The sequence below is a fragment of the Cherax quadricarinatus genome, chromosome 11, assembly GCF_038502225.1.
Source record: "Cherax quadricarinatus isolate ZL_2023a chromosome 11, ASM3850222v1, whole genome shotgun sequence".
NCBI classification, from domain to species: Eukaryota; Metazoa; Arthropoda; class Malacostraca; order Decapoda; family Parastacidae; genus Cherax; species Cherax quadricarinatus.
Window position 1 is genome coordinate 38,934,603 of NC_091302.1, and position 26,467 is coordinate 38,961,069.

General features: G+C 47.2%; 1 protein-coding gene across 22 annotated transcripts in view; it reads left to right on the plus strand.

The window, feature by feature from the left end:
* The window catches only part of osp (myosin phosphatase Rho interacting protein outspread), a 595,661-nt gene that overhangs the window by 60,367 nt on the left and 508,827 nt on the right, over positions 1 to 26,467 (plus strand). For 17 of the 22 annotated variants that reach the window (XM_070084011.1, XM_070084013.1, XM_070084000.1 and 14 more), the window contains exon 2: positions 10,303 to 10,470. The exons of 4 other annotated variants lie outside the window; for them this stretch is intronic. In XM_070084011.1, coding sequence (XP_069940112.1) covers positions 10,303 to 10,470 — 168 coding nt within the window. Of the gene's footprint in view, positions 1 to 10,302; positions 10,471 to 26,467 lie in introns of those variants that run through there. One more of the 22 variants, XM_070084015.1, reaches the window with a different exon arrangement.

Sequence of the window (26,467 nt, forward strand, 5' to 3'; positions counted from 1 at the left end):
TTTACGGAAAACAAATCCTGTGTCACAAACCTTCTGGAGTTTTACGACAGAGTAACGGAAGTAAGATACGAGAGAGAGGGGTGGGTTGATCGCATTTTCCTGGACTGCAGGAAGGCCTTCGACACAGTTCCTCACAAGAAATTAGTGCAGAAGCTGGAGGATCGGGCGCTTATAACAGGAAGGGCACTGCAGTGGATTAAAGAATACCTGACAGGGAGGCAACAACGAGTCATGGTATGTGAAGAGGTATCACAGTGGGCGCCTGTGATGAGCGGGGTCCCACACGGGTCAGTCCTAGGATCAGTGCTATTTTTGATATATGTGAATGACATGGAAGGGATAGACTCTGAAGTGCCCCGGTTCACAGATGACGTGAAGTTAATGAAAAGAATTAAATCAGATGAGGGTCAGGCAGGACTACAAAGAGACCTGGACAGGCTGGACACGTGGTCCAGCAACTGGCTTCTCGAATTCAACCCTGTTAATTGCAAAGTCATGAAGATTGGGGAAGGGCAAAGAAGACCGCAGACAGAGTATTGGCTAGGTGGACAAAGACTGCAAACCTCACTCAAGGAGAAAGATCTTGGGGTGACCATAACAGCGAGCACGTCTCCAGTGGCACACATCAACCAGATAACTGCTGCAGCATATGGGCGCCTGGCAAACCTGAGAGTAGCGTTCCGATACCTTAGTAAGGAATCGTTCAAGACACTGTACACTGTGTACGTCAGGCCCATACTGGAGTATGCAACGCCAGTTTGGAGCCCACACCTGGTCAAGCACGTCAAGAAGTTAGAGAAAGTACAAAGGTTTGCAACAAGGCTAGTTCCGGAGCTCAAGGGAATGTCCTACGATGAAAGGTTGAGGGAAATCTGACTGACGACACTGGAGGACAGGAGGGTCAGGGGAGACATGATAACGACATACAAAATACTGCGTAGAAAAGATAAGGTGGACAGAGACAGGATGTTCCAGAGAGGGGACACAGAAACAAGGGGTCACAATTGGAAGCTGAAGACTCAGACGAGTCACAGGTATGTTAGGAAGTATTTCTTCAGTCATAGAGTCGTCAGGAAGTGGAATAGCCTAGCAAGTGATGTAGTGGAGGCAGGGACCATACATAGCTTTAAGACGAGGTATGGCAAAGCTCAGGAAGCAGAGAGAGAGAGAGGACCCAGTAGCGATCAGTGAAGAGGCGGGGCCAGGAGCTGAGTCTCGACCCCTGCAACCACAATTAGGCGAGTACACACACATAATTGGTAAAAGCCTTGCTGCCCTGCGGTTTTAGCACTCCGTGAATATATTGCTAGAACGGGTTCAACTTACTCATTTTATTAAAGTTATTAACTTAATGAGGTGGCCGACGCTAGATTATGAACGATTCATGTAAACTTACAAAGTACCCAACAAGCGTTCAAATCTGCACTAATATTCCCCGTTGTTATAAGGGAGGTTGTACTGACTTCCTTCATGATGGAGTGACGCTCCTAACTCGCTCTCTCTGGCCCTTCCTGGTTCAACCTGCTTAACTCCTTGGTCCTTCTTGGACCATCCTTCTTCCTCTCTGGTCCATCCTGCTTTCTCCCTAGTCCCTCATGGTTCTCCCTGGTCCTTTCTGATCTCTTCTGGTCCATCGTGGTCCTTCCTTTTTCCTGGCGTAGGTCATCCTCATAGTGCCGGGTAATAGTAGCTCCATGTCTGCTGCAAGGAAACCTTTGACACTGCTCTTGTTGTGGAACCCTGACTGGCGCAACAGATGATATCCACTGAAATCTCTCAGCTCAGATAAGAAAAACTTCATCTGTGATGATAGATAACAGGGGAAAAATAGCGTTTGTTTCCAGTGGAAGTAAGTCACTTCAACTTCATTTTTTAGTTATCCTAGATAATTTACATTGTATGATTGTACTTACGTGTAGCTGTGCCTAACTGAACTTACTGAAATGCAGAGTCAGGCAGCAGCACACTGCTAATGTGCTTAGTTTAAACGCTAATGGTGGTAGGGAGGGAGGTTAGGTTAGGAAACGTTTGTTAGGAAACAGGACAAGTGTTTTCTGAGGCGAGTCTTAGTCATATGATGACCCGCACCTCGAGATTTTGGTCATGTGACCGAGGCCGTCCGCTGGCTTACCGGTGGAGGGAGGGGTGAGTGTGGCTTGTGTAGCGACCCAGCCTTACATCACACACTTAACCTTCTTACACAAACACTCATTTTCTTAACCTCGTCTTGCTTACCTTGAAGAAAGTCGTACACAAATAACTGGCACATAGGAGACAGCTGACCACGACGTTTCGGTCCGACTTGGACCATTTATTAAGTCACGGTATTTTGCCTTTTTGTTCTTCTTGAAGAAAATCGTAAGTTACGAGAAGAGTTACGACGATGACGTTGTGAACCTCTTGTGGTGGTGGTCACCGTGTGCACCTTCAGTGTGTACGTGGAGAAATGTACACACACTTGTGGTGGTCGCCGTGTACACCTTCACTGTGTACGTGGAGAAATGTACACACACTGTGGTGGTCGCCGTGTGCACCTTCAGTGTGTACGTGGAGAAATGTACACACACTTGTGGTGGTCGCCGTGTACACCTTCAGTGTGTACGTGGAGAAATGTACACACACTGTGGTGGTCGCCGTGTGCACCTTCAGTGTGTACGTGGAGAAATGTACACACACTGTGGTGGTCGCCGTGTGCACCTTCAGTGTGTACGTGGAGAAATGTACACACACTGTGGTGGTCGCCGTGTACACCTTCAGTGTGTACGTGGAGAAATGTACACACACTGTGGTGGTCGCCGTGTGCACCTTTAGTGTGTACGTGGAGAAATGTACACACACTGTGGTGGTCGCCGTGTACACCTTCAGTGTGTACGTGGAGAAATGTACACACACTTGTGGTGGTCGCCGTGTACACCTTCAGTGTGTATGTGGAGAAATGTACACACACTTGTGGTGGTCGCCGTGTACACCTTCAGTGTGTACGTGGAGAAATGTACACACACTTGTGGTGGTCGCCGTGTACACCTTCAGTGTGTACGTGAAGAAATGTACACACACTGCGGTGGTCGCCGTGTGCACCTGCTTCAGTGTGTACGTGGAGAAATGTACACACACTTGTGGTGGTCGTCGTGTACACCTTCAGTGTGTACGTGGAGAAATGTACACACACTACGGTGGTCGCCGTGTGCACCTGCTTCAGTGTGTACGTGGAGAAATGTACACACACTTGTGGTGGCCGCCGTGTACACCTTCAGTGTGTACGTGGAGAAATGTACACACACTGCGGTGGTCACCGTGTACACCTGCTTCAATGTGTACGTGGAGAAATGTACACACACTTGTGGTGGTCGCCGTGTACACCTTCAGTGTGTACGTGGAGAAATGTACACACTGCGGTGGTCGCCGTGTACACCTTCAGTGTGTACGTGGAGAAATGTACACACACTGCGGTGGTCACCGTGTACACCTGCTTCAATGTGTACGTGGGGAAATGTACACACACTTGTGGTGGTCGCCGTGTACACCTTCAGTGTGTACGTGGATAAATGTACACACACTTGTGGTGGTCGCCGTGTACACCTTCAGTGTGTACGTGGAGAAATGTACACACACTTGTGGTGGTCGCCGTGTACACCTTCAATGTGTACGCGGAGAAATGTACACACACTTGTGGTGGTCGCCGTGTACACCTTCAATGTGTACGCGGAGAAATGTACACACACTGCGGTGGTCGCCGTGTGCATCTGCTTCAGTGTGTACGTGGAGAAATGTACACACACTTGTGGTGGTCGCCGTGTACACCTTCAGTGTGTACGTGGAGAAGTGTACACACACTTGTGGTGGTCGCCGTGTACACCTTCAGTGTGTACGTGGAGAAATGTACTCACACTTGTGGTGGTCGCCGTGTACACCTTCAGTGTGTACGTGGAGAAGTATACACACACTTGTGGTGGTCGCCGTGTACACCTTCAGTGTGTACGTGGAGAAATGTACTCACACTTGTGGTGATCGCCGTGTACACCTTCAGTGTGTACGTGGAGAAGTGTACACACACTTGTGGTGGTCGCCGTGTACATCTTCAGTGTGTACGTGGAGAAATGTACACACACTGCGGTGGTCGCCGTGTGCACCTGCTTCAGTGTGTACGTGGAGAAGTGTACACACACTTGCGGTGGTTGCCGTGTACATCTTCAGTGTGTACGTGGAGAAGTGTACACACACTGCGGTGGTCGCCGTGTACACCTTCAGTGTGTACGTGGAGAAGTGTACACACACTTGTGGTGGTCGCCGTGTGCACCTGCTTCAGTGTGTACGTGGAGAAGTGTACACACACTTGCACGAAGATACCAACTGGAGTTCGGCTGAAAAACAAGTTTTTATTAAATGTAACTTTGTGTGTGGCAGTCTTGTGTTGTTCTCAGAGAACATGTTGATAACTAAATGTTCTCAGAGAACATGTTGATAACTAAATGTTCTCAGAGAACATGTTGATAACTAAATGTTCTCAGAGAACATGTTGATAACTAAATGTTCATGCAACTGTTGATTACTGACCAATAAAACTTTTTAAAGTAACGCCTAGTTTCAAATATATGTACCCAGTTATTATTATTATTATTATTATTATTATTATTATTATTATTATTATTATTATTATTATATACAGCCCCGGGGGGGGGATGTGGAAAACATTCAGGCTTAATTCGGGGAACTGGAGCACAGATCCAATTCCCTAAATCAAGAGCCCCTCACCAACATCAAGGAACCTTCCCTGAGAGGTATATATGTACCCAAGATATATGAAATATGTATATGAAATTGGGTCCATCATTTTGAAACACCCTATAGGGGGAGTGGGCCCATTAATGGCTAGTGGTCCCTTAAACCAATATATTTTTATTGGCTTTGTATGTATGTACGTAGGTATGTATGTAAGTATGAGAGTTTAATGTTTTGTGCATGAAGTTGTGGTTGTTAAAGTGTATGGTAGAACTGCGTGTGCGTGTGCGTGTGCGTGTGAGCACATGCTTGGTGGTGATGCGGGTGGTCAGCAGCACGCCAGGTTACTGTGCTACTGGCCCAAATTGTTCTTCCCTTAACCACTCCCACTTACCACCACCACCACTCCCACTTACCACCACCACCACTCCCACTTACCACCACCACCACTCCCACTTACCACCACCACCACTCCCACTTACCACCACAACCACTCCCACTTACCACCACAACCACTCCCACTTACCACCACCACCACTCCCACTTACCACCACCACCACTCCCACTTACCACCACCACCACCACTCCCACTTACCACCACCACCACTCCCACTTACCACCACAACCACTCCCACTTACCACCACCACCACTCCCACTTACCACCACCACCACTCCCACTTACCACCACCACCACTCCCACTTACCACCACAACCACTCCCACTTACCACCACAACCACTCCCACTTACCACCACCACCACCACTCCCACTTACCACCACCACCACCACCACTCCCACTTACCACCACCACTCCCACTTACCACCACCACCACTCCCACTTACCACCACCACCACTCCCACTTACCACCACCACCACTCCCACTTACCACCACCACCACTCCCACGTACCACCACCACCACTCCCACTTACCACCACCACCACTCCCACTTACCACCACCACCACTCCCACTTACCACCACCACCACTCCCACTTACCACCACCACCACTCCCACTTACCACCACCACCACTCCCACTTACCACCACCACCACTCCCACTTACCACCACCACCACTCCCACTTACCACCACAACCACTCCCACTTACCACCACCACCACTCCCACTTACCACCACAACCACTCCCACTTACCACCACAACCACTCCCACTTACCACCACCACCACTCCCACTTACCACCACCACCACTCCCACTTACCACCACAACCACTCCCACTTACCACCACCACCACTCCCACTTACCACCACCACCACCACTCCCACTTACCACCACCACCACTCCCACTTACCACCACAACCACTCCCACTTACCACCACCACCACTCCCACTTACCACCACCACCACCACTCCCACTTACCACCACCACCACTCCCACTTACCACCACAACCACTCCCACTTACCACCACCACCACTCCCACTTACCACCACCACCACCACTCCCACTTACCACCACCACCACTCCCACTTACCACCACCACCACTCCCACTTACCACCACCACCACTCCCACTTACCACCACAACCACTCCCACTTACCACCACCACCACTCCCACTTGCCACCAACACTACCAGCTACCACCTCCATCACTCCCAGCTACCACCTCCATCACTCCCAGCTATCTCCTCCATCACTCCCAGCTACCTCCACCACACTCCCAGCTACCTCCACCACACTCAGCTACCTCCACCACACCACTATTACTCCCAGCTACAACCACCATCACTCCCAGCTACCACTACCACACCATTATTACTCCCAGCTACCACCACCATCACTCCCAGCTACCACCACCATCACTCCCAGCTACCACCACCATCACTCCCAGCTACCACCGCCACGCCTCTCCCAGCTACCACCACCATCACTCCCAGCTACCACCACCATCACTCCCAGCTACCATCACCATCACTCCCAGCTACCCCCACCACACCACTATTATTCTCAGCTACTACCACCACACCACCTTAACTCGCAGCTACCACCACCATCACCCCCATCTTCCACCATCATCACCCCCATCTTCCACCACCATCATCCCCATCTTCCACCACCATCACTTCAGCTACCACCACCATCACTCCCAGCTACCACCACCATCACTCCCAGCTACCACCCCCATCACTCCCAGCTACCACTCCCAGCTACCACCCCCATCACTCCCAGCTACCACTCCCAGCTACCACCACCACCACTCCCAGCTTCCACCACCATCACTCCCAGCTTCCACCACCATCACTCGCAGCTACCACCACCATCACTCGCAGCTACCACCACCATCACTCGCAGCTACCACCACCATCACTCGCAGCTACCACCACCATCACTCGCAGCTACCACCGCCATCACTCGCAGCTACCACCGCCATCACTCGCAGCTACCACCGCCATCACTCGCAGCTACCACCACCATCAATCGCAGCTACCACCATCATCACTCGCAGCTACCACCACCATCACTCGCAGCTACCACCACCACACTCCCATCACTCGCAGCTCCCACCACCACACCTTCATCACTCGCAGCTACCACCATCACACTTCCATCACTCGTAGCTACCACCACCACACCTTCATCACTCGCAGCTATCACCACCATCATTCTTAGCTACCACCACCTCCATCGTTCGCGGCTACCACCACCATCACTCCCAGCTACCTCCATCAGTGCACCTTGTAGCCTAGTATTACCATCATCTGCTGGGTTGTCTGTCATCACTGCTCTGCTCTCCTCGTCTAGTCACTCTCATTGTTCTTGCTGGTCCCACTTGTAGTCTCTGTGCTCACCTGTATGTAGTTGCAGGGGTCTCGTCACAGGTGTGTGTGTGTGTGTTAGTTACCATTTTGTCCTAGGCACATGTCGATTAGACACTAGGCCTGTTGTATATACGTACACGTGTGTGTGTGAGTGTATGTGTGTGTGTGTGTATGTGAGTGTATGTGTGTGTGTGTGTGTATGTGAGTGTATGTGTGTGTGTGTGTATGTGAGTGTATGTGTGTGTGTGTGTGTTTGTGTGTGTGTTTGTGTTTGTGTGTGTTGTGTGTGTGTTGTGTGTGTGAGTGTGTGTGTGTGTTGTGTGTGTGTTGAGTGTGTGTGTGTGTTGTGTGTGTGTTGTGTTTGTGTGTGTGTGTGGAGTGTGTGTGTGGGGAGTGTGTGTGTGGTGTGTGTGTGTGTGGTGTGTGTGTGTGGGGGGTGTGTGTGTGTGTGTGGGGTGTGTGTGTGGAGGGTGTGTGTGTGGTGTGTGTGTGGGGTGTGTGTGGGGTGTGTGTGTGTGTGGGGTGTGTGTGGGGTGTGTGTGTGTGTGGGGTGTGTGTGGGGTGTGTGTGTAGGGTGTGTGTGTGTGTGTGTGTGTGTGTGTGTGTGTGTGTGTGTGTGTGTGTGTGTGTGTGTGTGTGTGTGTGTGTGTGTGTGTACCTTCCTGGAGCGCATTCCGGGGATCAATGCCCCCGCGGTCCGGTCCACGACCAGGCCTCCCGGTGGATCAGGGCCTGATCAACTAGGCTGTTACTGCTGGTCGCACGTGGTCCAACGTACGAACCATAGCTAGGCTGATCCGGCGCCGACTTTAAGTATCTATCCAGCTCCCTCTTGAAGACAACCAGGAGTCTCTTGGTAATGCCCCTCATGTCTGGTGGGAGGCTGTTGAACAGTGTTGGGCCCCTGACACTTGTTGTATTTCATTTTAGTGTACCATTGGCGCCCCTACTTTTCACTGGGGGTATGTTGCATCGCCTGCCAAATCTTTTGCTTACGTAGGAAGTGACTTCCGTGTGCAGATTAGGAACCAGTCCCTCCAGAATCTTCCAGGTGTAAATTATCTCTCTCTCTCGCCTGCGCTCCAGTGAGTACAAGTCAAGTGCTTCCAAGTGTTCCCAATAGTTAAGGTATTTGATGGAACTTATACGTGCAGTAAAGGTTCTCTGCACATTCTCTAGATCTGCAATTTCACCTGCCTTGAATGGAGATGTTAATGTACATCAGTATTCCAGCCTAGAGAGAAGAAGTGATTTACAAAGGATCATCATTGGTTTAGCATCTCTTGTCTCGAATGTTCTCATTATCCGTCTTATCATTTTCCTCGCAGATAGTGGCACTGTTATGATCCTTAAATGTGAGATCCTCAGACATTACCACTCCCAGGTCCTTCACATTACTTTTCCGCTCTCTTGTGTGATTAGAGTTTGTAGTATACTCATTGCTATCTATTATTTCCTCCAGTTTTCCATAATGGAGTAGTTGGAATATGTCTTTATTGAACATCATATTGCTCTCCGTTGCCCATTGGAAAACTTGGTTTATATCTTCTTGGAGATTTGTCGTGTCCTCAGTGGATGACACTCATGCAGCTCCTAGTATCGTCTGCAGAGGCTGTTTTGGTGCTATGGTTCACATCTCTGTTGTGTCTGATATGAGAATGAGGAACAGGATGGGGGCGAGTACTGTGCCTTATGGAACAGAGCTCTTCACTATGGCAGCTTCCGATTTAACTCTGTTTCCCACTACTCTTTGTGTTCTATTGGTTAGAAAGTTGATATCCATTATGCCTACTTTGCCAGTTATCCATTTAGCACGCATTTTGTGTGCTATTACACCATGGTCGCACTTGTAAAAAGCTTTTGCAACATATGTGTATACTACATCTGCATTCTGTTTTTCAGTGCATCCAAGACCATATAGTGATCCAGTAGTTGCAAGAGGCAGGAGCGACCTGCTCTGAACCCATGTTGCCCTGGATTGTGCAATTTTTGGGAGTCCAAGTGGTTTGCTATCCTGCTTCTTGGAATTTTTTCAAAGACTTTTTATGATATGGGACGTTAAAGCTATTGGTCTATAAGTTCTCGGCTACTACTTTGCTACCACCTTTATGGAGTGGGGCTATATCCGTTGTTTTTAGTGACTGTGGAATCTCGCCTGTGTCTAAGCTCCTCCATAGCATACTTTGGGCCCGTGAGGTTTCTTGCAGTTCTTAATGAACACGGAGTTCCACGAGTCTGGGCCTGGGGCTGAGTGCATGGGCATGTTGTCAGTGGCTTTCTCAAAGTCTAGTGGAGTTAGGGTTATATCAGAAATTTGGCATACATTGGCAGGGTTTTGAGGCTCAGGCATGAAAAAAGTTTTAATTGTCTATCAGACTAATTAGTGGGTCGCTGAACACAGTCATATTGAGATTTCAGTATCTCACTCATTTCTTTGTTGTCATCTGTGTAGGATCCATCTTGTCTGAGCAGGGGCCCTATACTAGAAGTGGTTTTTGGCATATGAAAAGAAATATTTTGAATTTCTTTCAGTTTCACTAATCGCTTTTAGCTCCTCTTGTCTTTCCTGGATCCTGTATGAGTCCTTAGCTCAGTACTTTCCGCTTCCCTGGTTAGCGCTTCCTTCCTTGTTTCAGATAATCTAACATTCTTGAGGAGCTCAGTGATTCTTCGTCTTCTCCTGTAAAGGGAGCGTCTCTCCAGTTTACTTCTCTTCTTTTTTCTTAGGGTAATGTGTGTGTGTGTGTGCGCGCGCGCGCGCCATCTTCATGATGACATGGGCGCATATAACTGTACAGATGTTTGCAGGTTCGACGTGGGCGGGGTAGGAGTAGTGGGTGTGGGCGGGGAGGCTACTCCAAGGTGAAGGAATTGATGTGGAGTCCTCGCTTGCGTCTCCGGCCACCCACGCCCGCCCACACCAGCAGCAGCTCGACCAGTGATGCTTCGCCCACAGCTGACGCCTCCACACCAGCGGTAACGCCTGTTCTGGTGTGCCTCCCTCTCCTCCTGTGGGCGTGGTCCTGTGGGCGGGGTCCTGTGGGCGGGACTTGAAGAGATCCTTTGGGATAGGGTGCTGTGGGTGTAGTGTCATGGGCTGGATGTTGTTGTTTCCCGTGTTGTGTTGTTGGTGTGTTGCTAGGTCCAGCATGCTGTGTTGCTAGGTCCAGCATGCTGTGTTGCTAGGTACAGCATGCTGTGTTGCTAGGTCCAGCATGCTGTGGTGTTGCTAGGTCCAGCATGCTGTGTTGCTAGGTCCAGCATGCTGTGTTGCTAGGTCCAGCATGCTGTGTTGCTAGGTACAGCATGCTGTGTTGCTAGGTGCAGCATGCTGTGTTGCTAGGTCCAGCATGCTGTGTTGCTAGGTCCAGCATGCTGTGGTGTTGCTAGGTCCAGCATGCTGTGGTGTTGCTAGGTCCAGCATGCTGTGTTGCTAGGTTCAGCATGCTGTGTTGCTAGGTCCAGCATGCTCTGTTGCTAGGTGCAGCATGCTGTGTTGCTAGGTCCAGCATGCTGTGGTGTTGCTAGGTCCAGCATGCTGTGGTGTTGCTAGGTCCAGCATGCTGTGGTGCTAGGTCCAGCATGCTGTGTTGCTAGGTCCAGCATGCTGTGTTGCTAGGTACAGCATGCTGTGTTGCTAGGTGCAACATGCTGTGTTGCTAGGTCCAGCATGCTGTGGTGTTGCTAGGTCCAACATGCTGTGTTGCTAGGTCCAGCATGCTGTGTTGCTAGGTCCAGCGTGCTGTGGTGTTGCTAGGTACAGCATGCTGTGTTGCTAGGTACAGCATGCTGTGTTGCTAGGTACAGCATGCTGTGTTGCTAGGTCCAGCATGCTGTGGTGTTGCTAGGTCCAGCATGCTGTGTTGCTAGGTCCAGCATGCTGTGTTGCTAGGTCCAGCATGCTGTGTTGCTAGGTACAGCATGCTGTGTTGCTAGGTGCAGCATGCTGTGTTGCTAGGTCCAGCATGCTGTGTTGCTAGGTCCAGCATGCTGTGGTGTTGCTAGGTCCAGCATGCTGTGGTGTTGCTAGGTCCAGCATGCTGTGTTGCTAGGTTCAGCATGCTGTGTTGCTAGGTCCAGCATGCTGTGTTGCTAGGTGCAGCATGCTGTGTTGCTAGGTCCAGCATGCTGTGGTGTTGCTAGGTCCAGCATGCTGTGGTGTTGCTAGGTCCAGCATGCTGTGGTGCTAGGTCCAGCATGCTGTGTTGCTAGGTCCAGCATGCTGTGTTGCTAGGTACAGCATGCTGTGTTGCTAGGTGCAACATGCTGTGTTGCTAGGTCCAGCATGCTGTGGTGTTGCTAGGTCCAACATGCTGTGTTGCTAGGTCCAGCATGCTGTGTTGCTAGGTCCAGCGTGCTGTGGTGTTGCTAGGTACAGCATGCTGTGTTGCTAGGTACAGCATGCTGTACCTAGCACTGACACAGCACTGACACTGTTACATCTCCCGCTCCAACTTCCTCACATAACTATAGCAACCATGTTAATTTAAACCAGTGGTCCCCAACCTGTGGCCCGAGGGCCGCACGTGGCCCTTCTAGGAAATGGATGCGGCACTCACATGAAATTATAAATTCACTTTTATATAAATTTCACAATGCAAAGTGTCAACAGTTACAAAATATTTTTGTTATTCATAAAAATCACAGAAAAAATTAATATGTGGCGCAGCTTTCAGACTGACCCTTTTATACTAGAAGACTGACGACTGCTGATTTAAATGCTAGATTTAACAACTGGGCTTCTGAATTATAAGCTGAATTGTTTGTCATCGTAATGACATTCAAATTACCAATGATTGATGTCATCACTGAATGCGTTTGACTCGCGTGATAAGTTAGCAACATGCTCGGTGTTGACACCAGGTATCAATATTATAAAATCAGAGAGCAGAGAATAACTAAAATGATGATTCTCCGTGGGGAAGCGGAGAAGAATTCTTCCTCCGTAAGCCATGCGTGTCGTAAGAGGCGACTAAGATACCGGGAGTAAGGGACTGGTAACCCCTTCTCTGGTATACCTGGAGGGTGCTTCGGGGGTCAAGGCCTCCGAGGCCCGGTCCATGATCAGGATCTGATCATCCAAGCTGTGGCTGCTGGCCTCACGCAAACCGACGTACGAGCCACAGCCCGGCTGGTCAGTTACTGACTTGGTGCCTGTCCAGCTTCCTGAAGACAAGCCGGGGATCTATTGGTAAATCACTAAATTTGAAGAGAAAGAAAACTTGTCTTTTTCGGGTCACCTGCCTCGGTGGGAGACAGCCGATGTGTAAAAAAAATTAATCTTCCCACACTACCTCACATGACAAGGTTATTAAATCAACAAAAAGCCTTGAAATTGTTTTTTGTTTTCAAACAACAGACTTGTTATTACAGGTAAATTACAACGTCGCAGAAATGTAAGACAGCATTATCACCTTTATAGGTTAGTATTGGCCCTTTTGGCCAGATACTGTAGGGTTGTAGCGTCTGGGAAGGAAGGTTATCAGGGTTGATCAGAGGAAGAGGAAGGTAGGTTCAGGAGACCTGCAGCACCGAGCCATCTCCTCATCCTTAGCTCTTTGAAGAAGATACAGTTAGAAGCCTGGGTTCATCTATGACTATGATAATGTGAACCTGGATACATCTATGACTATGATAACGTGAACCTGGATACATCTATAACTATGATAATGTGAACCTGGATACATCTATAACTATGATAACGTGAACCTGGATACATCTATAACTATGATAATGTGAACCTGGATACATCTATAACTATGATAACGTGAACCTGGATACATCTATAACTATGATAACGTGAACCTGGATACATCTATAACTATGATAACGTGAACCTGGATACATCTATAACTATGATAATGTGAACCTGGATACATCTATAACTATGATAACGTGAACCTGGATACATCTATAACTATGATAACGTGAACCTGGATACATCTATAACTATGATAACGTGAACCTGGATACATCTATAACTATGATAATGTGAACCTGGATACATCTATAACTATGATAACGTGAACCTGGATACATCTATAACTATGATAACGTGAACCTGGATACATCTATAACTATGATAACGTGAACCTGGATACATCTATAACTATGATAATGTGAACCTGGATACATCTATAACTATGATAACGTGAACCTGGGTGCATCTATAACTATGATAACGTGAACCTGGATACATCTATAACTATGATAACGTGAACCTGGATACATCTATAACTATGATAACGTGAACCTGGATACATCTATAACTATGATAACGTGAACCTGGATACATCCATAACTATGATAATGTGAACCTGGATACATCTATAACTATGATAACGTGAACCTGGATACATCTATAACTATGATAACGTGAACCTGGATACATCTATAACTATGATAACGTGAACCTGGATACATCTATAACTATGATAACGTGAACCTGGATACATCTATAACTATGATAACGTGAACCTGGATACATCTATAACTATGATAATGTGAACCTGGATACATCTATAACTATGATAACGTGAACCTGGATACATCTATAACTATGATAACGTGAACCTGGGTGCATCTATAACTATGATAATGTGAACCTGGATACATCTATAACTATGATAACGTGAACCTGGATACATCTATAACTATGATAACGTGAACCTGGATACATCTATAACTATGATAATGTGAACCTGGATACATCTATAACTATGATAACGTGAACCTGGATACATCTATAACTATGATAACGTGAACCTGGATACATCTATAACTATGATAACGTGAACCTGGATACATCTATAACTATGATAACGTGAACCTGGATACATCTATAACTATGATAATGTGAACCTGGATACATCTATAACTATGATAACGTAAACCTGGATACATCTATAACTATGATAACGTGAACCTGGATACATCTATAACTATGATAACGTGAACCTGGATACATCTATAACTATGATAACGTGAACCTGGATACATCTTTAACTATGATAACGTGAACCTGGATACATCTATAACTATGATAATGTTAGATAAATGAAATGTCGGTAATTCTACCATTATTACTCAACTATGATAACATGTGGCTGCTCCAACACACCTGCGGTATATAAGTCACTTCTCCGAGCATATGCTGTGCTTTTCTCAAGACTGGTGGACTGAACACGTCGACTCCAGGCTGAGGGACTCGTTACCTCAAACTGCTCCTCATCTTACACCGTTATTCTCTGTAATGGACTGAAGAAGCCACTGGCCGGCGAAACGTTTCTCAAATGTTGCATTTAAATGTTTCGGTCTTCAACTTTTGCTATCTGTTTTCTAAACCACTTATATAATAAGCTTAGGCTTGTTTACAAGTATATCTGACAGTCTGATGTTGTAGCCAGTCTTAGTTACAAGTATATCTGACAGTCTGATGTTGTAGCCAGTCTTAGTTACAAGTATATCTGACAGTCTGATGTTGTAGCCAGTCTTAGTTACAAGTACATCTGATAGTCTGATGTTGTAGCCAGTCTTAGTTACAAGTACATCTGATAGTCTGATGTTGTAGCCAGTCTTAGTTACAAGTACATCTGATAGTCTGATGTTGTAGCCAGTCTTAGTTACAAGTACATCTGATAGTCTGATGTTGTAGCCAGTCTTAGTTACAAGTACATCTGATAGTCTGATGTTGTAGCCAGTCTTAGTTACAAGTACATCTGATAGTCTGATGTAGCCAGACGTAGACTTGGTTACAAGTATTACTGATAGTCTAATGTTGTTGTAGCTTAAGATTAGTTAAGAGTCCTGGCAAACTAAATATAAAGTATACAGGTTACCATATAGACTGTGCGTGCGTGCATGTGCGCGTGAATGTAGCTGCGTGCGTGCGCATGCGTGCGTGCTGGGGACGGAGGGGAAGGATAAGGGGGGACAGATCACGTTGGTATATTGACCACAGGATTATCATGTCTGAGGTAGCCTGATCTCTAGTCAGCGTTGTGGGGTGGGCGGGGATCGTTGGGGGTGGAGGGTTGTGGGGGGGTTGTTGCAGTAGTGGTGGTAGTGTAGGGAAGATATTGGTTGAGTGGTTGTGATTGTGAGGACGTTTGTTGGGTGGCTGTATTGGTGGGATCAGATGGGGTGAGGGAGGGTTCCACAGATGGGGTGAGGGAGGGGTCAGGTGGGGTGAGGAAGGGGTCAGGTGGCGTGAGGGAGGGGTCAGGTGGGGTGAGGGAGGGGTCAGGTGGAGGTGAGGGAGAGGCAGAAGCCGCATTGGCGGAATTTCTTCCAGGCCAAGTGGCCGTCTGGACTCCCCCCCACCTCTCTCTCTCTCCCCCCCTCTCTATCTCTCCCCCCTCTCTATCTCTCCCCCCTCTATCTCTCCCCCCTCTCTATCTCTCCCCCTCTCTATCTCTTCCCCCTCTCTATCTCTTCCCCCTCTCTATCTCCCTCTCTCTCCCTCTCTCTCTCTCCCTCTCTCTCTCTCTCTCCCTCTCTCTCTCCCTCTCTCCCTCTCTTCCTCTCTCTCTCCCTCTCTCTCTCCCTCTCTCTCTCTCTCTCTCTCTCTCTCTCTCTCTCTCTCTCTCTCTCTCTCTCTCTCTCTCTCTCTCTCTCTCTCTCTCTCTCTCTCTCTCTCTGTATCGAGGTATCAGTATAATATAAGAAGTAGAGAACATATAAGTGTTGACACTGACTTACAAGCGAGTTGATTCAGGTCTGATCTGGGTACGACGGAAGGAACGTACAGTGAAGGAGGACAAAGTTGATCCCATGTATCAGACATCTTTCCAGTGAGGATAGACTGACGGCACTGAATCAGCACTCTGAAAAAGCGTAGAATTAGGAGGGATACGATTGAGGTGTATAAATGGAAGACAGGAGTAAATAAAGGGGATGTAAATACCGTGTTTAAAATACCCAACCATTGGGTTCAAGATGGAAAAAATTAGATTTAAGAAGAATATGGGAAAGCACTGGTTTGGCAATAGTTGTGGATGAGTGGAACACTGCCGAGTAGCGTCACTGAAGGGGAAACCTTGTGTAGCTGTAACACTAGGTTAGAGTACATGAGTGGGTGTGGGTTGGACCTGTCTAACATGGGCCGATAGGCCTGCAGCACTGCTCCTCCCTTTTTATGTTCTTAAAGGGAGGAGAGAGAGAGAGAGAGATAGATACAGAGAGAGAGAGAGATACAGAGAGAGAGAGAGAGAGAGAGAGAGAGAGAGAGAGAGAGAGAGAGAGAGAGAGAGAGAGAGAGAGATACAGAGAGACTAAATAAAGATCATCCGGAAGCGAGAAGAATTGAAAGTGTAGTTAACGTTGTAAATGTACAATTTGTGTTAATAGCCTCGACGCGAGAAATGATTTGAGTGTGCTGGAGGCGACTTGTTACTTTCTGAACCCCCGAGGCAGGAGCACCACACCTGAGCCCTCGTGAGATGTGAACCTGCTCACCGAGAGGTTCACACTCCACAAGCAGAAGTGTACTCGCCTAGCTGTGTGTGTGTGTGTGTGTGTGGAGGGTTGGGTTGGTGTGTGTGGGGGTGTGTGGAGGGTTGGGTTGGTAGGTGTGTGTGTGGGGGTGTGTGGAGGGTTGGGTTGGTAGGTGTGGGGGTGTGTGGAAGGTTAGGTTGGTAGGTGTGTGTGGGGAGGTGTGGAGGGTTGGATTGGTAGGTGTGTGGGGGTGTGGAGGGTTGGTAGGTGTGTGGGGGTGTGGAGGGTTGGATTGGTAGGTATGTGGGGGTGTGGAGGGCTGGGTTGGTAGGTGTGTGGGGGTGTGGAGGGTTGGGTTGGTAGGTGTGTGGAGGGTTGGGTTGGTAGGTGTGTGGGGGTGTGGAGGGTTAAGTTGGTAGGTGTGTGGGGTGTGGAGAGGAGGGTTGGTAGGTGTGTGGGGGTGTGGAGGGTTGGGTTGATTGGTGGGGGAGGGTGTGGAGGGTTGGGTTGGTAGGTGTGTGGGGGTGTGGAGGGTTAGGTTGTTAGGTGGGGAGGATTGGGTTGTTAGGTGTGGAGGGGAGGGTTGGGTTGTTAGGTGTGGAGGGGAGGGGTGGGTTGGTAGGGGTGGAGGGGAGGGCTGGGTTGTTAGGTGTGGAGGGGAGGGTTGGGTTGGTAGGTGTGGAGGGGATGGTTGGGTTGGTAGGTTTGGAGGGGAGGGTTGGGTTGTTAGGTGTGGTGGGGAGGGTTGGGTTGGTAGGTGTGGAGGGGATGGTTGGGTTGGTAGGTTTGGAGGGGAGGGTTGGGTTGGTAGGTGTGGAGGGGAGGGTTGGGTTGGTAGGTGTGGAGGGGATGGTTGGGTTGGTAGGTTTGGAGGGGAGGGTTGGGTTGGTAGGTGTGGAGGGGAGGGTTGGGTTGGTAGGTGTGGAGGGGATGGTTGGGTTGGTAGGTTTGGAGGGGAGGGTTGGGTTGGTAGGTGTGGAGGGGAGGGTTGGGTTGGTAGGTGTGGAGGGGATGGTTGGGTTGGTAGGTTTGGAGGGGAGGGTTGGGTTGGTAGGTGTGGAGGGGAGGGTTGGGTTGGTAGGTGTGGAGGGGAGGGTTGGGTTGGTAGGTGTGGAGGGGAGGGTTGAGTTGGTAGGTGTGGAGGGGAGGGTTGGGTTGGTAGGTGTGGAGGGGAGGGTTGGGTTGGGTTGGTAGGTATACCTTTGAAGAGTTTCAAGAGTTTCTCTACTCTCTGAGCCCGGCCATGGGCCAGGCTCGTCTAGGTTGGGTTGGGTTGGTAGAAAGTTGGGAGTAAGGAAGGTTGCTGTGCCGAGAATGAACAATGTTAATGATTATAGAAGATATAATGTGTTGTGTGTGTGTACGCTCGTTGTTCCACTCAGTGAAGTCACTCTCTGAGGGAAAGTTGAGACACACTACGCTGACGTGATGGTAACTTGACGGTGCTGATGTGACGGGAGCCCCGAATCCGAGCACTCTCCAAAAACTTAGTATGGAGATAGTATTTATATACCTGTGTAAAACAGGAGTGTATAGTGCCGGATAAGTGGAAAACGACAAGTGTGATATCAATCTACAAAGCGGGAGATACTGTTGGTCGTTATCTTCGACTCGTACAACAGTTAGGCAACCTCCGTTGTGAGGAAATTGATGGAATAAATTATTTCCGAAACAGTTCGAAGCCACATTGGAAGATATAAATTGGTAAAGGAATCTCAATACAAATTTGCAAAGGAGCATTCTTGCCTTATGAATTAACTAAGTTTTCCACTAAGGTATTGCAGGCGGTAGATGGTGATACTGTGTGAAGGACCTCAGGAAGGCCTCTGATATCACTCACTCGCCACGAGTTCTAACTCCACCCGTACCGTGGTTTGCCTTTGATAGAGTTCCACGCGAAAGATTGTTGACGAAAGTAGAGGTACATAGGAGGGGAATTTTCCTTCTGGATTGAGTCTTGGTTGACAGGCAACAGAGTGTCTGCATAAATAAGAATAAATCAGTGGGGACGCGTCACAAGTGGAGGTTGGACTCTTGAAGATTCACAATAAACATAACGACATAGATAAGGGAATAAATAGCGACATAAGAAAGTATGCCTGTGAAGAGTTACACATATGCAACATCTGGGTATCTTTATTTGTAGAAGTTTCGCTAGCCAGTGGCGAAACGTCTACAAATAGAGATACACAGATGTTGCACATGTGTAATTCTTCATCTTGTCGGTATTGTACACCATTTATGTACAAGTATATCTGTGACACTGATATAAGCTTCAGATCATTACTGGTGAGGACTCTCCAGTGCTTCAGGAAGATCTGACTACGTTGATGGAGGTGCTGGGATAAGTGGCAGATACAGTGTAACGTACACAAGTATAAGATTTTAACCTCCGGAAAAGAGAATAACCATGGCAATTAAAAATTAAATAATGTTGATCGAAATAAAGCTGATAGAATTCTTGGCCTCATATCAAGATATATAAATAACAGGAGTCCTCAGGTTATACTTTAGTTTTATATATCCTTGGTAAGGCCTAATTGAAATTATATTGTACATTTCTCGTCTCCATATTACAGACTGAACATAAATGCGCTGGAAAAAATCAGTCTTGGATGATGAAGTTGATGGTGTGTATCAGAAACCTTTGCTAGGAGGATACCTGAAGGACAGTTTGGTGGATCAAGGCCTGATCAACTAGGCTGCTGCTTGCAACATACGAACGAACAACAGCCCGGCTTATCAGGAACCGATTTCAGGAACTTGTCCAGTTCCCTCTTGAAGACCCCCAGAGGTTCGTAATTCGTTGATGCACGGAGTGAGAGCGTTGAAGAGTCGGGGACCTCTGACACTCGGGGAGTTCTTCCTTAGTGTACTCGTCGGTCCCCTGCTTTGTATTTGAGGTATTCTGCACCGTATGTCAAGTTTATTGCTTTCACCTGGAGTGATTCCTGTGTGCAGCCTTGGGACCAGTTCCTCCAGTTCTCAGTGAGTTCACTGGTTCCTCCAGTATTCCATCATGGGTTCACTGGTTCCTCCAGTACTCCATCATGGGTTCAGCAGTTCCTCCAGTACTCCATCATGGGTTCAGCAGTTCCTCCAGTACTCCATCATGGGTTCAACAGCTCTTTCAGTACTCCATTATGGGTTCAACAGTTCTTCCAGTACTCCATTATGGGTTCAACAGTTCCTCCAGTACTCCATTATGGGTTCAACAGTTCCTGCAGTACTCCATCATGAGTTCAGCAGTTCTTCCAGTACTCCATCATGGGTTCACTGGTTCCTCCAGTACTCCATCATGGGTTCACTGGTTCCTCCAGTACTCCATCATGGGTTCAACAGTTCTTCCAGTACTCCATCATGGGTTCACTGGTTCCTCCATCATGGGTTCAACAGTTCTTCCAGTACTCCATCATGGGTTCAACAGTTCTTCCAGTACTCCATCATGGGTTCAACAGTTCTTCCAGTACTCCATCATGGGTTCAACAGTTCTTCCAGTACTCCATCATGGGTTCAACAGTTCTTCCAGTACTCCATCATGGGTTCAACAGTTCCTCCAGTACTCCATTATGGGTTCAACAGTTCCTCCAGTACTCCATTATGGGTTCAACAGTTCTTCCAGTACTCCATCATGGGTTCAACGGCTCCTTCATTACTGTGGGAATGACTGGAAGCTGTTGGGGGCGTCTTCCCACCCCTTGGATCCAACCTCATTACCTCCCATTCCCGAGGTGCCCTGTCACCCCCTACGGCTTCAGCGCTTACCCATGGATATAGAAGCAATTGAGCACTGTGATGTTCCCAGTCTCACACTGACATTATTTTGGCAGTGTTGTCAGCATAGTGTCAGTGTTGTCAGCATAGTGTCAGTGTTGTCAGCATAGTGTCAGTGTTGTCAGTGTTGTCAGCATAGTGTCAGTGTTGTCAGCATAGTGTCAGTGTTGTCAGCATAGTGTCAGTGTTGTCAACATAGTGTCAGTGTTGTCAACATAGTGTCAGTGTTGTCAACATAGTCTCAGTGTTGTCAGCATAGTGTCAGCGTTGTCAGCATAGTGTCAGTGTTGTCAACATAGTGTCAGTGTTGTCAGCATAGTGTCAGCGTTGTCAGCATAGTGTCAGTGTTGTCAGCATAGTGTCAGTGTTGTCAACATAGTGTCAGTGTTGTCAGCATAGTGTCAGTGTTGTCAGCATAGTGTCAATGTTGTCAACATAGTGTCAGTGTTGTCAACATAGTGTCAGTGTTGTCAGCATAGTGTCAGTGTTGTCAACATAGTGTCAGTGTTGTCAACATAGTGTCAGTGTTGTCAGCATAGTGTCAGTGTTGTCAGCTTAGTGTCAGTGTAGTCAACATAGTGTTAGTGTTGTCAACATAGTGTCAGTGTTGTCAGCATAGTGCCAGTGTTGTCAGCATAGTGTCAGTGTTGTCAACATAGTGTCAGTGTTGTCAACATAGTGTCAGTGTTGTCAACACAGTGTCAGTGTTGTCAGCATAGTGTCAGTGTTGTCAACATATTGTCAGTGTTGTCAGCATAGTGTCAATGTTGCCAACATAGTGTCAGTGTTGTCAACATAGTGTCAGTGTTGTCAACATAGTGTCAGTGTTGTCAGCATAGTGTCAGTGTTGTCAACATAGTGTCAATGTTGTCAGTAGTGTCAATGTTGTCAGTAGTGTCAGTGTTGTAAGCATAGTGTCAGTGTTGTCAGTATAGTATCAGTTGTCAGTATAGTGTCAGTGTATAATAGTGATTGTTATTGTATAGTTTGTTTTATTATATAGTGTCAGTGTTATTGTATAGTGTCAGTGTTATTGTATAGTGTCAGTGTTATATAGTGTCAGTGTTATATAGTGTCTGTTATATAGTGTCAGTGTTATATAGTGTCAGTGTTATATAGTGTCTGTTATATAGTGTCAGTGTTATATAGTGTCAGTGTTATATAGTGTCAGTGTTATATAGTGTCAGTGTTATATAGTGTCTGTTATATAGTGTCAGTGTTATATAGTGTCAGTGTTATATAGTGTCAGTGTTATATAGTGTCTGTTATATAGTGTCAGTGTTATATAGTGTCAGTGTTATATAGTGTCAGTGTTATATAGTGTCAGTGTTATATAGTGTCAGTGTTATATAGTGTCAGTGTTATATAGTATCAGTGTTATATAGTGTCAGTGTTATATAGTATCAGTGTTATATAGTGTCAGTGTTATATAGTGTCAGTGTTATATAGTGTCAGTGTTATATAGTGTCAGTGTTATATAGTATCATTGTTATATAGTGTCAGTGTTATAGCGTGTCAGTGTTATTGTATAGTGTCAGTGTTATTGTATAGTGTCAGTGTTATTGTATAGTGTCAGTGTTATTGTATAGTGTCAGTGTTATATAGTGTCAGTGTTATATAGTGTCAGTGTTATATAGTGTCAGTGTTATATAGTGTCAGTGTTATTGTATAGTGTCAGTGTTATATAGTGTCAGTGTTATATAGTGTCAGTGTTATATAGTGTCATATAGTGTCAGTGTTATTGTATAGTGTCAGTGTTATTGTATAGTGTCAGTGTTATTGTATAGTGTCAGTGTTATTGTATAGTGTCAGTGTTATATAGTGTCAGTGTTATATAGTGTCAGTGTTATTGTATAGTGTCAGTGTTATATAGTGTCAGTGTTATTGTATAGTGTCAGTGTTATATAGTGTCAGTGTTATATAGTGTCAGTGTTATATAGTGTCAGTGTTATATAGTGTCTGTTATATAGTGTCAGTGTTATTGTATAGTGTCAGTGTTATATAGTATCAGTGTTATATAGTGTCAGTGTTATATAGTGTCAGTGTTATATAGTGTCAGTGTTATTGTATAGTGTCAGTGTTATTGTATAGTGTCAGTGTTATATAGTGTCAGTGTTATATAGTGTCAGTGTTATATAGTGTCAGTGTTATATAGTATCAGTGTTATATAGTGTCAGTGTTATATAGTGTCAGTGTTATAGCGTGTCAGTGTTATTGTATAGTGTCAGTGTTATTGTATAGTGTCAGTGTTATTGTATAGTGTCAGTGTTATTGTATAGTGTCAGTGTTATATAGTGTCAGTGTTATATAGTGTCAGTGTTATTGTATAGTGTCAGTGTTATTGTATAGTGTCAGTGTTATATAGTGTCAGTGTTATTGTATAGTGTCAGTGTTATATAGTGTCAGTGTTATATAGTGTCAGTGTTATATAGTGTCATATAGTGTCAGTGTTATTGTATAGTGTCAGTGTTATTGTATAGTGTCAGTGTTATTGTATAGTGTCAGTGTTATATAGTGTCAGTGTTATATAGTGTCAGTGTTATATAGTGTCAGTGTTATATAGTGTCTGTTATATAGTGTCAGTGTTATTGTATAGTGTCAGTGTTATATAGTGTCAGTGTTATATAGTGTCAGTGTTATATAGTGTCAGTGTTATATAGTGTCAGTGTTATATAGTGTCAGTGTTATATAGTGTCAGTGTTATATAGTGTCAGTGTTATATAGTGTCAGTGTTATTGTATAGTGTCAGTGTTATATAGTGTCAGTGTTATATAGTGTCAGTGTTATATAGTGTCTGTTATATAGTGTCAGTGTTATTGTATAGTGTCAGTGTTATATAGTGTCAGTGTTATATAGTGTCAGTGTTATATAGTGTCAGTGTTATATAGTGTCAGTGTTATATAGTGTCAGTGTTATTGTATAGTGTCAGTGTTATATAGTGTCAGTGTTATATAGTGTCAGTGTTATATAGTGTCAGTGTTATATAGTGTCAGTGTTATATAGTGTCAGTGTTATATAGTGTCAGTGTTATATAGTGTCAGTGTTATATAGTGTCAGTGTTATTGCAGTATAGTTATCTGATAAGATTTTAAAGTCATTTTAAAACTAGCTATTTTCGTCTTATGTTAAGTGTAAAAGTTTGTGCGAGGATGGTGAGAGTGACTCAGCGATTTATGTTGTGTCTTTAACCCTGTTAAGAGAGAGGGGAGGGGGGAGGGGGAGGGGGAGGGGGTGACAGGGAAGGGGGTACAGGTTTTAAAATCTTGAAAGAAGTAAGGAAAAAACCCACGGAGGAATTTAGAATAGATTGAATGAAAGTTAAGATGAAGTGAGTGAAGATGACATGACAAGAAAAAGAAGTGAATACGAAGGTGAGAAGCCAGAGAGGACAACAAGAGAGGTCATTATACTTGTGGGGGGGGGGAGGTGGCAAGGATGGAGGAAAGAATTTGTGAAAATTGTACACAGCCGCAGTGTGCTGGTACAGTAACACAGTGGGAACAAAAGCCAGCTGTTTCTCTGTTATATTCCATCACTCAGGATGGTGTTCATGCAAGGTGTGGAAATGTGTCAGTCTCAGCTGGAAGACTTAAGTAGTGTCAGCCCGAGCTGGGAGACATCAGTAGTGTCAGCCCGAGCTGGGAGACATCAGTAGTGTTACCCAGAGCTGGGAGACATCAGCAGTGTTAGCCCGAGCTGGGAGACATCAGTAGTGTTAGCCCGAGCTGGGAGACATCAGCAGTGTTACCCAGAGCTGGGAGACATCAGCAGTGTTACCCCGAGCTGGGAGACATCAGTAGTGTCAGCCCGAGCTGGGAGACATCAGCAGTGTTACCCCGAGCTGGGAGACATCAGCAGTGTTACCCCGAGCTGGGAGACATCAGCAGTGTTACCCCGAGCTGGGAGACATCAGCAGTGTTACCCCGAGCTGGGAGACATCAGCAGTGTTACCCCGAGCTGGGAGACATCAGCAGTGTTACCCCGAGCTGGGAGACATCAGTAGTGTTAGCCCGAGCTGGGAGACATCAGTAGTGTTAGCCCGAGCTGGGAGACATCAGTAGTGTCAGCCCGAGCTGGGAGACATCAGCAGTGTTACCCCGAGCTGGGAGACATCAGCAGTGTTACCCCGAGCTGGGAGACATCAGCAGTGTTACCCAGAGCTGGGAGACATCAGCAGTGTTACCCAGAGCTGGGAGACATCAGCAGTGTTAGCCCGAGCTGGGAGACATCAGCAGTGTTACCCAGAGCTGGGAGACATCAGCAGTGTTACCCCGAGCTGGGAGACATCAGCAGTGTTACCCAGAGCTGGGAGACATCAGCAGTGTTACCCCGAGCTGGGAGACATCAGCAGTGTTACCCCGAGCTGGGAGACATCAGTAGTGTTAGCCCGAGCTGGGAGACATCAGTAGTGTTAGCCCGAGCTGGGAGACATCAGTAGTGTTAGCCCGAGCTGGGAGACATCAGTAGTGTCAGCCCGAGCTGGGAGACATCAGTAGTGTTACCCAGAGCTGGGAGACATCAGTAGTGTCAGCCCGAGCTGGGAGACATCAGCAGTGTTACCCAGAGCTGGGAGACTTCAGTAGTGTCAGCCCGAGCTGGGAGACATCAGTAGTGTCAGCCCGAGCTGGGAGACATCAGTAGTGTTACCCAGAGCTGGGAGACATCAGTAGTGTCAGCCCGAGCTGGGAGACATCAGCAGTGTTACCCAGAGCTGGGAGACTTCAGTAGTGTCAGCCCGAGCTGGGAGACATCAGTAGTGTCAGCCCGAGCTGGGAGACATCAGCAGTGTTAGCCCGAGCTGGGAGACATCAGCAGTGTTAGCCCGAGCTGGGAGACATCAGTAGTGTTACCCCGAGCTGGGAGACATCAGTAGTGTCAGCCCGAGCTGGGAGACATCAGCAGTGTTAGCCCGAGCTGGGAGACATCAGCAGTGTTAGCCCGAGCTGGGAGACATCAGCAGTGTTACCCAGAGCTGGGAGACATCAGCAGTGTTAGCCCGAGCTGGGAGACATCAGTAGTGTCAGCCCGAGCTGGGAGACATCAGCAGTGTTAGCCCGAGCTGGGAGACATCAGCAGTGTTAGCCCGAGCTGGGAGACATCAGTAGTGTTACCCAGAGCTGGGAGACTTCAGTAGTGTCAGCCCGAGCTGGGAGACATCAGTAGTGTTACCCAGAGCTGGGAGACATCAGTAGTGTCAGCCCGAGCTGGGAGACATCAGCAGTGTTACCCAGAGCTGGGAGACTTCAGTAGTGTCAGCCCGAGCTGGGAGACATCAGCAGTGTTAGCCCGAGCTGGGAGACATCAGCAGTGTTACCCCGAGCTGGGAGACATCAGTAGTGTTACCCAGAGCTGGGAGACATCAGTAGTGTTACCCAGAGCTGGGAGACTTCAGTAGTGTCAGCCCGAGCTGGGAGACATCAGTAGTGTTACCCCGAGCTGGGAGACATCAGCAGTGTTACCCCGAGCTGGGAGACATCAGTAGTGTTACCCAGAGCTGGGAGACTTCAGTAGTGTCAGCCCGAGCTGGGAGACATCAGTAGTGTCAGCCCGAGCTGGGAGACATCAGCAGTGTTACCCCGAGCTGGGAGACATCAGCAGTGTTACCCCGAGCTGGGAGACATCAGTAGTGTTACCCCGAGCTGGGAGACATCAGTAGTGTCAGCCCGAGCTGGGAGACATCAGCAGTGTTAGCCCGAGCTGGGAGACATCAGCAGTGTTAGCCCGAGCTGGGAGACATCAGTAGTGTTACCCAGAGCTGGGAGAC